The sequence below is a fragment of the Chlamydomonas reinhardtii genome, chromosome 2, assembly GCF_000002595.2.
Source record: "Chlamydomonas reinhardtii strain CC-503 cw92 mt+ chromosome 2, whole genome shotgun sequence".
In the NCBI taxonomy this organism is placed as follows: Eukaryota; Viridiplantae; Chlorophyta; class Chlorophyceae; order Chlamydomonadales; family Chlamydomonadaceae; genus Chlamydomonas; species Chlamydomonas reinhardtii.
Genome location: NC_057005.1, coordinates 6,162,200 through 6,175,480, shown reverse-complemented (window position 1 = coordinate 6,175,480; position 13,281 = coordinate 6,162,200). Strand labels below are relative to the sequence as shown.

General features: G+C 65.7%; 3 protein-coding genes across 4 annotated transcripts; all 3 read left to right on the top strand.

Moving 5' to 3' along the window:
• Positions 1–126: 126 nt before the first annotated feature.
• Positions 127–3,851, top strand: CHLRE_02g113700v5 (uncharacterized protein). The gene is made up of 9 exons (XM_043059926.1): positions 127–447; positions 558–625; positions 849–932; positions 1,125–1,270; positions 1,573–1,676; positions 1,953–2,110; positions 2,376–2,442; positions 2,581–2,731; positions 2,944–3,851. Exons 1-9 carry the CDS (start codon positions 408–410, stop codon positions 3,023–3,025), a joined length of 900 nt encoding a protein of 299 aa, XP_042927560.1. The 5' UTR covers positions 127–407; the 3' UTR covers positions 3,026–3,851.
• Positions 3,852–4,135: 284 nt separating this feature from the next.
• On the top strand, positions 4,136–7,565 carry CHLRE_02g113652v5 (uncharacterized protein). Of its 2 annotated transcripts, XM_043059925.1 has the most exons (9): positions 4,136–4,392; positions 4,518–4,653; positions 4,884–5,132; positions 5,332–5,531; positions 5,778–5,853; positions 6,036–6,090; positions 6,236–6,316; positions 6,764–6,868; positions 7,050–7,565. In XM_043059925.1, the coding sequence occupies exons 2-9, from the start codon at positions 4,604–4,606 to the stop codon at positions 7,194–7,196; spliced, it is 963 nt and encodes a 320-aa protein (XP_042927559.1). In that variant the 5' UTR covers positions 4,136–4,392; positions 4,518–4,603; the 3' UTR covers positions 7,197–7,565. The 2 variants fall into 2 exon arrangements, with proteins under 2 accessions (XP_042927559.1, XP_042927558.1); XM_043059924.1 differs by having other exon boundaries at positions 4,136–4,653.
• Positions 7,566–7,775: 210 nt separating this feature from the next.
• On the top strand, positions 7,776–11,361 carry CHLRE_02g113626v5 (uncharacterized protein). Its single transcript, XM_043059923.1, has 2 exons — positions 7,776–9,503; positions 9,683–11,361. Exons 1-2 carry the CDS (start codon positions 7,917–7,919, stop codon positions 10,802–10,804), a joined length of 2,709 nt encoding a protein of 902 aa, XP_042927557.1. The 5' UTR covers positions 7,776–7,916; the 3' UTR covers positions 10,805–11,361.
• The last annotated feature ends 1,920 nt before the right edge of the window (positions 11,362–13,281 follow it).

Below are 13,281 nucleotides of genomic sequence, written 5' to 3'. Positions count from 1 at the left end.
CGTGGTTGAAATTACAACGCGTGAAGCAGAACTGTGCCTCTTTGACAGACGTCCAATCCACGGCAAGGTTTTCTGGGATTGCAGTCCATTATCGCTCCGCCCACACATACATGTATAACACCATTTACTGATTGCAAGTCAAGCTACTGCAGGGCTGGGCTGGAAGCACCCACAGAATGCAGCTCTCGCGTGTAAAGCAAGTCCAGCCACCCCTGAAAGCACGGCACCGCAGCCCGGATTTAGCTCTTCAACATCAGATTACACCACTCGTATCGCTGCAGTCGCGCACACGGCGACGTTCGACAGTGTTCTCCGCACTCCCCGCACATGTTGCCGCGTCGGCAGTTGCTGCGCAGCGCTTCAGCTTGCGTGCAGTGCAGCAGTCGTCTAGGCGACTGTGTGTGCGCATGAATGCGACACCGGAGGCGTCAGAGGGCGGTGCGACCGGTGAGTTTGGACCGTGCACGTTCTGGCGTCTCTTTCGCGCGCTCATCATACCTGTTCCCTTCCCACCACTTGCGGCGCGCATACACGCCCATTGCGCTCACGCTCACTAGTCCGGCCGGTGGGGGAGCGAGAGCGCAGCCAGCTGGTGAACGAGGAGGTGGTCTACTTCATCTTCCAGGTGCGTGCGGCCGGGCGAGTGGACCACGACTTGACCAGGACAGGCCCCCTAGGAGCCCCTGGACAGGCCCCTCCACCCATTCTGCCGGCGTCACCCTGCAGCCAGTGATGACCCCTCCCTCCTGAGTCCTGGCCCTTATGAGCGCTGCATCCGCCATCTCCCCCAAGGCCTTAACCCCTTAACCCCTCCCCATCCGCTACGGCACGCCACGCACCGCCCCCAGCTCGACTTGGACACGCAGCTGCAGCGCTGCCTCAACTACGAGGCCTACGAGGCGGCGCAGGAGGTCCGCAAGAAGCGGCAGCGGGTGAGCGCACGGCGGGGAAGGTGGCCGGCGGGCTGGCAGGCCGAGGCCGGGGGCGAGGTATGGGTGCGGGGGCGTGTGTTTGCGTGTTTCAGGAGGCATCCACCCCGCACCCGCCTCCGTGTGCCCACTTGTGAGGCTGCGAGCCCTCAACACACACATACACACACGTGCATACGTGTATTCACCCGCCAGGTGGACGAGGCCGTGCAGTCCATGAAGGAGCGCAAGGCCAGGAACACGGGTGCCCCCGTGGCGGTGCAGCGCCTGGCGGGGGCGGACTACGCGGCGGAGCTGCTGCGGCTGCGCACGGAGATGCAGCGGGCGGTGGAGGCGGAGGAGTGAGCAGGGGCCGGGGCCGGGGCTGGGGCCGGTCGGGGTGGGGTGCGGGTGCGGGTGTACCGGTACACAGGGGGGTCCGGGGTCGGGCCGATCGGGGCCTGGGGGCTGTACGCCAGTGTTAAGTAGCAAGGGGCGGGGCTCGGTGCCAGCTGGCGGGAGCTGTGGTTTCGAGGGGGCGGGGGGCTCCGTGGCGACGTGACGACACCGTTCGACCAGTCACCCGCTGTCCCTGACAACCACACCCGCTCGCTGCACCGCACCGCTCACGGCTCACCGCTCACGGCTCACCGCACTTGTGCAGCTACGGCTCCGCGGCCAAGTACCGCGACCTGCTGAAGGAGCTGGAGACGGAGGCCAAGAAGGCGGCGGCGCTGGCAGCGGAGTGGGACACAACCTCGCCCAACGGTGAGCTCCTTTGCTGTGTTGTTGGGACACAGAACATGAGTGGTTGTGTGCAATGGAAGCGCACGTTGAAGGTGTCGACACCGTACGTGTAGGAAATGCGATGCTGTATGCTGGGCAGAAAGGCAGGGCGTGTGCGTGTAGCTGCGCATATGCATGTGGTGGGCTCGATAGTAGCCGCCTTGCTGTCGCCCGATGCGCCAATCTCTTACCTCCTTCTCGCCACTGCCATCACGCGCACCCGCCGCATGGTGACACGCACCCGCCCACTGGCAACAGGCCCGGTGCTGCGGCTGGGCCAGCGGGTGCTGCACAAGCAGCTGGGCTACCGGGGTGTGGTGGTGGGGTGGGACATGCGCTGCTGCGAGAGCGAGGAATGGATCGCGGCGGCGCGGGTGGGCGAGTGCGGCCGCGGCATCGGCCAGCCCTTCTACCACGTGAGTGGAGGGCTGGGGGCGGGGTGGGGCGTGAGAGTGGGCGCGGGAGGGGGCGGTCTGGGCTCGTGGCGTACCTAGTGGGCGCTTACACGCCGTAACTCTTATGTCGCGGTGGGCCAGGGGTACCGGGTCAAAATCAGCACCGCTGGTGTCCGCACCCGTCCGGACACCCGCACCCGCACACGCGTGCCTTGCCCTATCCCACGGCCCCTCCCACCACAAACACACATGCAACTCGCCACTCGCCGCTACTGCCCGGCTGCAGCTGCTGGTGGACGCGCGGGACTGGGAGTACGACCCGCACCTGCCGCCCGTGGCGTACGTGCCCGAGGGTGGGTGGTCACGTGGCGCAGGGCCGGGGGCGTAATGGCAGGTGCTTACCCGAGCTGCACACACGTAGTCACAAGACATGAAGACAAGTCTTCCCCACCACGCCACCCAACCGCGACTCCCGCTCCCTCCCCCTCCAGAGCTGCTCACCTCGCCGGAGCTGGAGCCGCCGGCCGAGGGCGCCAAGCCCAAGAGCTGGGCCGAGGTGTACGGCACCGACCCGCTGCAGCACCCCTACCTCTACATCCTGTTCCTGGGCTTGGATGGCCGGGGAGACTACGTGCCGTGCAGGTAAGGGAGCGGGGCGGGGGGCCGAGAGGGGTCGTGGGGGATGGAGGGTTTGGGCAAGGTTAGGTCGTGAGGCTAGCTCCTGGTAGGACCCCTCTTGTGAAGGGCATGCGCGCTGCCGCCGCCATGGCGCCCCCGTGCCGCGCACGTGACTGGCCCCCTGACCCCTGACCCACATGGCTGCTGCACCACGGGCTGCTGCTGCTGCACCACAGGCAGCTGCGCGACCGCTACAACGTGCAGCGGAGAGACGTGTATAAGCCGGGGCAGGAGGGCGGCGAGGGGGAGGACGAGTAGCCGCGCAGTGCCGCACGGGCGCCGTGGATCGCCTGGAGGCAGGGGGGCAGGGGCGCTGGAGATAATCGGGAGGATAATGGGAGGTCAGGGAGGGGGCAGCTGATGGCGTTACCGTGTTGATGATGACCTACTGGGGCGGTTGCGGAGCACGGCAATGAGCATGCTAGGGCGGGGTACGTAGATGTTCGATGTTCTACTTGCATCTACGTCCCCACCCTAGATACCAGTACACGTTTTAATGGAGCGCCAGCCTGTGGCAATTCTTGACCTAGAAGTTGTGTTGCATGCTCAAGTCGCCTGAGGAGGAGGAGGAGGAGGAGGAGGAGGAGGAGGAGGGGAGGACGAGGAGAGGAGGGCACTGAAGCCACGCGCAATGACGCCAGGGAGTTACGGTTGTTGGGAGTGGCCGGCCGGTGTTGATGGGTGGTGTTGATAAACACCGGTTTTGGGCGGAGGAGTCGACTAGGCCTTCTTGGCCCGGAACTTCTGCTGCCGGGCCCGCGCCTCGCAGCTTTTGCACACGCCGCTGATCATGGCCGCCGACATGGCAACCTTGGTTGCCTTGGACAGTGTCTTGCCCTTGAGGGCACAGCCGATATGGCAGCCTTGGTCGCCTTGGACAGTGTCTTGCCCTTGTTGGCACTGCCTTAGGTGTTGCCAATGCTCCCCTGGTGCTGGCCGCTGGCGCCCCTTCCCCTGGCGCCATCCTGAGCTGACTCTGACGCTGACGCCCCGCAACCACAGTGCAACATCGTCATGTACCTAATCTGGCCGCCGGGAGCCGTCCAGATTAGGTACATGACGATGTTGCACTGTGGTTGCGGGGCGTCAGCGTCAGAGTCAGCTTAGCGGCCCACCGAGTGCGAGCTGCTGCAAGGCTCGACCCACCGAGTCATCGCGACACACCCACCTCGCCAAGCGCCTCCTTGAAGACCTCGCGCACGGGCTCAAACGGCCCGCCGCAGCCCACCCGAAGGCCCGCGTAGTAGCGCCGGTTGTGCTTGCCTCGCCTGTCGGCATGGTGTAGGTGTCTAGAGTGGTGTATTGGTGTCTAGAGTGATGGAGACAAAGCTTACAGCTATGACAATGCATGGGACCCATGGGACCCATCGCGCTGAGCTCGCCCCATGACCAGCCCAAGGCATGCGCGATATGAGCCCAAGCGCATGTATCGACGAACCCCGCCTGTAACTCCGTGCCCTGCTCTGAAGGCAACGCTTCCACTTCAGAATACAAAAACAGCTTCATTCAAAACTGTCAAAGCCGCGCAACCTGCATTGCCTGTGAGATGAGCTCCACAAAGCCTCGCAAACTCAATAAGCGGACAACAGCTGATGAAGCACTTAAAGGAGGCATAGATGTGAAAGGTAGAAGCAACTCGAACGCGCGGGTGTGGTTGGGATGGGCCAACCACTCAGCTGACGCCAGGCAGCTCCCTCGCGATGTGTACATTTCAGCGCAGTGTTCAAGCGATTTCGTGTACATTTCACAGGCAAGGTGGCCGTGGTGACGGGTGGGAATGCTGGAATCGGCTTCCAGACGTGCAGTTCCCTCGCTCGCGCGGGAGCCACGGTCTACATGTGTGCCCGGTCCGAGCAGCGAGGGCGGGAGGCCATAGAAGCCATCAGGTAAGCATATGAGTGTGTAGACATATCAGGGGACAGGTGCAGGATAATGAAGGGCAAAGCGATACAGCAGTAGCGCTGGTGTTGTTTCCGGGATGCGGTAGCAGGGCCACTCCCTGGCACCTTTCTGCTCCCTGCCTGCCCCTGCCCTGCTCTGCCTGCCAACATTGCACCAGGATCATTCAGGCTCCTCCCTCTCCACATCATGTACCCCCTGTTGTTTTCCTTGTTAGGAAGGAGCCGGGCGGCGAGGGCGCCGATGTGCGGCTGGTGCTGATGGACCTGGCGGACCTGAGCTCAGTGCGCCGCGGGGCGGAGCAGCTGTTGAAGGAGCTAAGCAGCGATGCATCGCCGGGCACACAGACAGGAGCGCAGGAGCAGCAGCAGCAGCAGCAGGTGGTGGAGGGCGGGAGTGGTGGAAGTGGGAGTGCGGTGCTGCACATGCTCATCCTCAACGCGGGCGTGGTGGCCGCGCCCATGCCGTGAGTGTGTCGGAGCGCCCGCTGAGCCGGATGGAGCTCGGAAGGGCTTACCTGTTGTTGTGAAGCTGTCTCTGCAGTGTGCATGCAGTTCTCCTGTTGCGCATCGGAGGAGGAATGCTGCCGCCACAAGCCCCGCGCCCCTATCCCACTTGCGGTCACCACCGTGTCTCGCGCCCCTGTCGCCCCCTGTTCCCTGCAGGCACACGGCTCAGGGCCTGGAGCCCCAGACCGGTATCAACCACATCGCCCACTTCTACCTCACGCAGCAGCTGCTGCCGGCGCTGACGGGGCACGGGACCCCGGCGCGGGTGGTGGTGGTTGCCTCAAAGGCGCACGGGGCGTTCGGGGACGACGTGTTGGACGCCGACGACCTGAACTGGGAGAAGCGCACTGCGGCCGGTGAGGCGGCGGCAGGGCGGGGGCTCTTGGACTGGGGCGACAGCGGAAGGAAGGAAAGAATCAGGAATGAAGTGAGGGCGGCCCGGTTGGGACTGGCTTGAATTGGGAAGGGTTTGGAACACGTGCAATCAGTTCAGGGGCCCCCGAGACGCACAGTGGCGCTTGCAAGGCCACGGCTGTGCCATATGTCGTTTCGGTCTCATCCACACACGCACAAGTGCTAACGCGCACTCGCGACACGCGCAGGCAAGTACGGCATGTGGGCGGCCTACGCACAGAGCAAGCTGTGCAACGTGCTGTTTGCGCTGGAGCTGGCGGACAGGTAGCCAGGCAGCAGCGGGAGCAGCGGGAGCAGCAGGGGTCTGCGGGGTGTGGGGGAGTGGGAGGACAGGGGCAGTCGCTGCGGCCGACAGCCGGCAGCACGACAGTGGGGCGGGGTCAGGGCTCCTGCAGTTGGGAGGTGCAAGTGCTGATGTGCATGCGCGGGTTTGCCGCACGCCACAGGCTCAAGGACACCCCTGTGCGGGTCTTCTCGCTGCACCCTGGAGTCATCTTCACGGTAGGCGCCCGGCGGATTGCGTCTACCGTGTTTATTGGGCTTTTAGACCTCACATTCAGCCCACACGCCTCTTGTCACATCGCCCCAAGCTGAAACCTGCACATGCACACCCACTGGCCCACATCCAAAACCCCTTCCGCCGCAGTCTCTGGAGAGCAACCTGCCGCTGCTGCTGCGGGCGGTGATGCGGATGGTACTATGGCCGATGTCCAAGTCCGTCAAGCAGGTGTGTGTGCAGGGGGGGGGGGGTGTAGATACCAGCTCAAGCTACATCGAAGGGGGGGAGTAGCCGTGTGTAGGTGGGTGGGAGGTTATTCCAACCCCAAGTAAACCAAGGCCCAGCAGGGGTTATTTTCACCAGTCCCAATAAGAACCATCAGGACACGAAGGTGTATGACAAGACACGTTTAGGGGGGCGGCGGGCGCTGCAACAGGGCGCAGGCAGTGGGCGGCAGCGCCAGTGTCAGAAGCAGCGACGAGGTGGTGTGGAGGCCGCGCATGGCCGGGAATCCGCTTGGTCCTGCTGTGTGAGTACAGATGTCCATGGTCCGTGATCGCCCTGATCATATTAATGCGAAATCAAATGAAACAAACCGCCACGGCCAAAGGCTGCGGACAATATGGGCCTGACTCCTGCCAATTCACCAACCCGCCAACCCCCTCCCCCTGCTAGGGCGCCGCCACCAGTGTGTATGCGGCCACAGCTCCGGAGCTGGAGCCGCCGCACCTGAGCGGTAGCTACCTGGAAGACTGCGGACCTGGCAAGACCAGCGCGCCGGTGGGTGCGGAGAGGGCCGTGCCGGGGATGCACCTGTGGGGGTGGGCTGGAGTGGGCCGGCGGCTGCTGTGAGCCTGGCCGCATCACGCCGTGCCGGCATGCACACAACTCCACGCAAGCAGGCCGGAGCTGCGATCGGTGTGTTTTTGTCCCTGTGCGTGCTGGTCGCCCATGTCTGCAGGGCCGCGACAAGGAGCTGGCTCGCCGCGTGTGGGCCGCCAGTGAGCAGCTGCTCTCCAAAGCACTGAAGGGCGACGCGGAGGGTGTGGAGGGCGCTGCCGCGGGCGGTGCTGGGGGCGGCGCCATCGCCAGCGTGGCGGAGCACTGAGCGCGGCAGTGTGCTGGCTGGCTGGTCTGTGGGGCTGTAGCGAGCATTGTGCGGCGCCCCGTGACGGCCTTCCTGAACAGGTGAAACAGCCGTTGGGAGTGGCGTGTGGGGCCTGATGCGCCCGCGAGGTGGTGTGCCGGCGCGATGCCGTGTGGCGCGCTTTGGCACACATGCGTATGAGCATGCAAGCAAGATGTACGAGAAAGAAGTTGTGGTTTGATGTGGCTCACAAATGGTGGCGGCGCTAGCGTGGGAGGTTGTGGCTGTACAGCGTCATTGGGGTGCGGCATGCCCCTACAGCTGGATTGCACCTCTCAGTAGACTTGGTGCTGTTACCCGTTTCGACGTGACTTGTAACGAATATTTGAATGTCAGGCATGGCAAGGCTGTGGAAGTGCCGACATCTTGTGCAAGACGTCAGCCGGACTGCCGGAGTCCAGGCCATTGCCGGGCCCAGCCGGCGGGGTCCGGAGCACTCGCGGGCGGAGTGCAGCGCTGGCGTGCCGCATTGGTAACGTCGGCGACCTAATCGCCAACTCGGCGCAGTTCAGTTAGCTTTCTTGATGTGACCCCACTATTTAAGTCAACAAACAGGCAAGGCTTTGTGCAGAACAGGAGTAGCTGGAAACATTTCAGCGAGCCTGTCCCGCACCGGTCTATAGCTCCAGTTCGATGACAGTTCGTCTTTCATTTCACCCTGGGCTCTAGCCCATCGTTGTAATGCAGCGCACCCTGCTCGCGTTTCTTTGGCCCGTTGCGCTACTCAACCTCGCCGCGCTACAAGCGCTGCGCGCACAGCCTGGTATCGATCCAGTGAATACAAATACAACGTCATGGCCTGGGTACCTGGCCATCGGGCCACCCCTCTTTCCGCGCGAGCATGGCGAGTCCACGGCCTGCTATTCGAACTACAACACGCTGACGGCCGCGGCCTGCACCACATATGACAGCCAGACGCTGCCGCTGCAGCTACACAATTGCGTCCACGCGGGCTCGGCCTCGTCGGGCACGCTTGTCCTTCATCGCACAGTCGTGCAGGGGCTGGAGCCGCTGGGCACCGCAATCTACCGGCTTCGAGTGACCGGACCCGCCGGCATGTGGCTCCTGGAGCCGAGTTACTGCAGGCCAGACCTGGCCCTGGCGACCTACAGCCTGCCGGGGCCGGGCCGCTACTCAATTGAGGTGCTGATGCTGTACTCCAGCTTCTCCTTCGCTGCGCCCAACACCAGCAAAGCCATGTCGCAGCCATGGGCGGGCTACCTCACGCTCAGCGTCGGGACTGCTGCAGCTGCGGCGGAGCAGCAGCAACACCTGGAGGGACAGCACCTGGCGCAGTCCTGGAGCTCAGCGCCCGACGAGTCCATTCTGGCGTCGCCAAGCAGCGGCGGACACGCCGACAGCAGCGCCGACGACGACTCCGCGCCCGCGAGCTCGCTCCCGCTGTGCCCGGACACCGGGCCGCGCGCCGGGCGGTGGCGCTTCCGCACCTGGCCCGCGCCTGACGACGTGGCGCCGCTGCTGCGCACCTGCATCTGGGGCGACGAGCTGCACGACTGCGCGCGGGCCGAGCGGCGCGGCATCCACACCGCCAGCCACCCCGGCACCCTGTACTGGCAGCCCGCCGGCTGCCGCATGCGCAGCTTCGCCGGCATGCAGGCAGCCATGGCCTCCGCCGCGGCCGCAGCGGCGGCGGCGGCGGAGCCCGCAGACGGCGCAGCCGGTGCCGACCGGCCGGAGCGCGGGGCGCAGTGGCGGGAGCAGCACGGTGAGGAGTTGGCGGGCGAGGGCGGGGCCGGCGACAACAGCGGTGAGGCCGAGGCCGAGGCGGCCGCCATCACGCCGGCGCAGTGCCTGCCGCCGGGCCGGCGCGTGTGCTTCCTGGGCGACTCGCACGCGCGCTACCTGCACAACAGCCTGGTCATGTGGGAGACGGGCTTTGTGCGTGCGCCCAACAACAGCATCAAGGAGCTGCTGGCCTCGCCTGCCAACACCAGCGTCTACTTCCGCATGCTGTGGGGACACGACTGGCCGGAGCCGGAGCAGCCGCTGGCCGGCGGCGGCAGCGACAGCAGCGCTAGCGGCAGCGAAGGCGCGGGCGGAGGCCCGAGCCCGCTGGTGGCGGCGGGCTGCACGGACGTGTTCGCCAACTTCGGGCAGTGGCCAGCGTCCTACCGCTCCGGCCCGGCGCCCTTCTCGGCGGGGCAGTATGCGGCGCAGGTGGCGCACGTGCGGCGCAAGCTGGCGCAGCTGCGGGCGCAGCACGGCATGCGCGTGTACTGGATCACCACCGTGGTATCCTCGCTCAAGGTGCGCAGGGGGGCGAGGAGGAGGAGGAGGGGGGCTGGTGTGTACCGCCCTGGTGGCGATGTGTGTGACAGGAAGACTAATGAAAGCGCGGCATGGCCTTGGCGACAGCGACGGGGCAGGCTGACGTCGTTTCCCTCATGCCTCACACCGCTTCACTTACACCTGACCGTAATGCGCAGGCGCGGCTGGAGTCTTCGGGCATTGACTGGCGCACCGACCCGCTGCTGCTGCTGTACAACCGCATCGCCGCCGACGTCATGGAGGGCGGGGCGCAGCGGCGCAGCGGCGGGGGCAGTGAGGGCGACGGGGGCAGCGAGGTAGGCGCTGGCGGTCGCAGGGTGGCGCATGAGGGCGGCCAGGCGCAGGGCCAGGCGGAGGGGGCAGCGGAGGCGGAGGTGCGGTGGCAGCGGCAGCTGCAGGCGCAGGGGCAGGGCCTGTGGCTCGGCCTCCATTCCCAGGGCAAGGAAGGGCCAGAGGAGGCGGCGGACGAGGGCCAGGAGGAGGCAGTCGAGGAGGCAGGCGAGGAGGAGGAGGACGACGATGAGGAGGGGCAGGAGCAGGGCACGGGTGCCGGCGTGGATCACCTCCGAGCCCTGCTGTCCAGCCTGCGAGCAGCACAGGCCTCAGCGGTCGAGGAGGCAACTAGGGCCGGGGGCCAGAGCGGCTCTAGCGTAGGAGGCGATGATGTGGCAGAGCTGCAGCCGCCTCGGCCTCGGCGGCGGCGGCGGCTACGCCAGCAGCGGCGGCGAGCCCAGGAGCTGCTGCTGTGGGGCCGCGCGCCGGCGGCCGCGACGGCGGGCGGGAGCAGCAGCAGTAGTGTTACTAGCAGTAGCAACTCAGGAGGCGGGCGCGGCGTGAAGGGCTCAGACGTAGGCGACACGGAGACGGCACTCCAACGGCTGCTCGCGGCACTGCCGTTGCCGCTGCCCAGCCGCCGCGCCGCGGAAGATGGGGAGGCAGAAGCGGCGGCTGGCGGAGAGAGCCAGGCGGGCCGGTTTCCTGGGCAGCTGCCATCCAGGCATCTAGGCGCTGACGGCGGCGCAGCCGACGGCAGTAGCACGACCCCCACCAGCAGCACCTCCGCAGCCTCAGGGGAGGAGGCGGAGGCGGCGGCGGGCCTGCACGCGCCCATCCCGCTGATCGACACCTTCAGTGCCACTCGCATCCTGCACGAGGCCACCTGGGACGGCATCCACTACACCAACCGAGGCCTGGGCGGCGAACTGCAGCTCACCGCGGTGCTGCACGCGCTGTGCGCCACTGGAGGTGCCGCTGAGGGTGCCGCTGAGGGTGCCGGGTGATGATGAGTAATGGGTTGTGGTGTGATGATGTGATGCAATGTTGGGCATGGGGTGGTTCGGTGATGGAGTGGCGGTCTGGAGCATTGCGAGTGGGATCCGATGCACGTGATCTCAGGAAGGCCGCATGGCGAGACAAGGAGTGGGAACGTGAGCGGTACTTGGCGTATGAGTGATTGTTTGGGTGTGATCAAGGCGTTGGCCGATGTTGCCGCCCATTTTGCGGTGCTGTGGTGATGCAGCGGGGGCAGTCGAATTTGATGGAGGTGTGATAACTGCCAAGGACTGGCCAAATAGCGGCAGGGGTGCGGGGCACGAGGTGATGAGACGGCGGCGTGCTGTGATACTGCGGGGCGGCTGTGGCCTGAGTCGACACCAGAGACGACGCCCCGAGCACGACGAGTGAATAATGCTAACTCTGACGGGCGCTGGTGTGCTGCACATGTGCAGATAGTGCAGGCGCTAACACTGACGACCTGCACTGACAGGCGCAATCGCGTCTGATTAGTCTGCTGGACCGGGCCCGAGGACAGTTTGCTAATGCGGATAATGAGGGGTATTCATGCGCAACCTTGTATTTTACACATGCCTGCCCTGCCTGCCCACGCCCACCCGCTCCCCCATGGCCCCTCAGTGTCGGGCGCCCGGAGCGTGAAGAATGCGCGTCAGCTGACTTCCAGCAAGCAAGCAACTTGTCGTTTAGTAACTCCGGCGTTCGACCCGCCAGCCGCACTGCCGTCGCAACTTGTTTGCCATGTGCTGGGGTCTGGGAATCAGCAATCTGCACCCTACGGGAATTCACCAACCTGCCTCAACCCTGTCCCATCGCACCCCTCAGTCTCGCTCAGCACTTGCCAGGCTCGCCCACAAAACTTGGGGATGCAGGGTCCCGCTCATGGGTCCCGCTCCACAACCAAAATTACTTGCAACACTGGTTCAGATAGCGCATTATGGCGATCCCACGATCACCGCCGCGCACGTCGTCGCCACTGTTGCCTAAGCCGCCCAACACGCGTGCCACCCAGCCCACTAAACGCTCCCTCACACGCCCCGCCTCTCTCAGTCTTTCATACCATGGTCCACGCACACAACAGCCTCCTCGCGCCTCGCCACCTCTTTGCCCTGACACAATCCCACCTTACGCCGACACCGCGGCCGCCGCGGCCGCCGCGGCCGCCGCCCCTGTGAGCTCCGCCACCTGAATCTCCTTCTGCTCGAACTTTGCGAGGTCCTTCACCACCACCGCGCCGCGCTCCCACTCGCTCGCGCCCACCAGCACCAGCCGCGACGCGCCCAGCTTCTCCGCGTGCTGTTGATGATGTGGGGGCGTGCGGCGGCGCCACGGGGACAGAGGAGGTGGATGTGTTAGACAGTCAGCGCAGCTTGCGTGGGAGCCCCCTTTTGGCGCTGGTGCTACTATGGGGCCAGCACGTGGGGCAGGCCCCAGCAATGCAGCAGCGGGAAGCGGCAACAGCGGTACGCAGTGCCCAACATAGCGGGCCCCTCACCGCCTCCGCCTTATGCCCATCCCGCCTTGTCCCGTGGTTGGTGGGATTGGGGCTCGGGTGTACCGCCACCCTCCACCCACACTCTCCGGCTCCATCCCCTCCTCCTCCTCCCTCTCCTCCTCCCCCCCCCTGCATCCTGTGCCGCTTTTCCAACCATCTTTGCACCCGCCATCCTCCGCACCTTGAACGCCCACTTCATCTTCTTGGCCTCCAGCACCAGGTCCACACGCCGCCCGCCGCGCCGCAGCGCAGTGGCGACGCCGGCCGCCGCGGGCCGCAGCCCCCCGTCCAGCGGCACCACCACGTCGTCCACGCGGTGCGCGGGCGCCGGCAGCAGGCCCCGGTCCTTGAGCAGCTCCACAATCACCTGTGTGTTTGGGGGGGGGGCGCAAGTATGTGTGTGTGTGTTTGGGGGGGGGGCAAGTATGCGTGTGTGTGAGTCCGGTGTGGCTGGTGGTCAGGATGTATGGTGTGTGCGGTGTGTGTGTGTGTGTGTGTGAGAGAGAGTGCAAGGATAGGTGAGGCGTGGGGGGCGGTGGCACATGGAGGGGCTGCCCAGGAAGCAGTGGAAAGCCCAATCAGCTTGCGCCTGTCTCACTGCCATGCCTGCCGCCCACACACCATGCCCCCTCCCCCTCCGTCACCACCACCACCACAACCAATAACACCACCACCACCAACCGCCCACCACCACACGCCCTCCTGCCCGCCCATCACCCACCGCGTCCCCGAATCCGAATCCCGCCATGGGCGTGTCCTCGGCGGCTCCAAAGGTGGCCAGTAGCTTGTCGTACCGCCCGCCGCCGCAGATGGCCCGCAGCTGGCCGGCGCGGTCGCGCGCCTCGAACACGGTGCCGGTGTAGTAGGCCAGGCCGCGGACACCGAGGGGTCGAACACAAGCCAGTCCTGTTAGGACGGCACACGCACGAAGGGCGGAGGGGGCAGGCGCGGGGCGGAGGGGGCGGGCCCGGG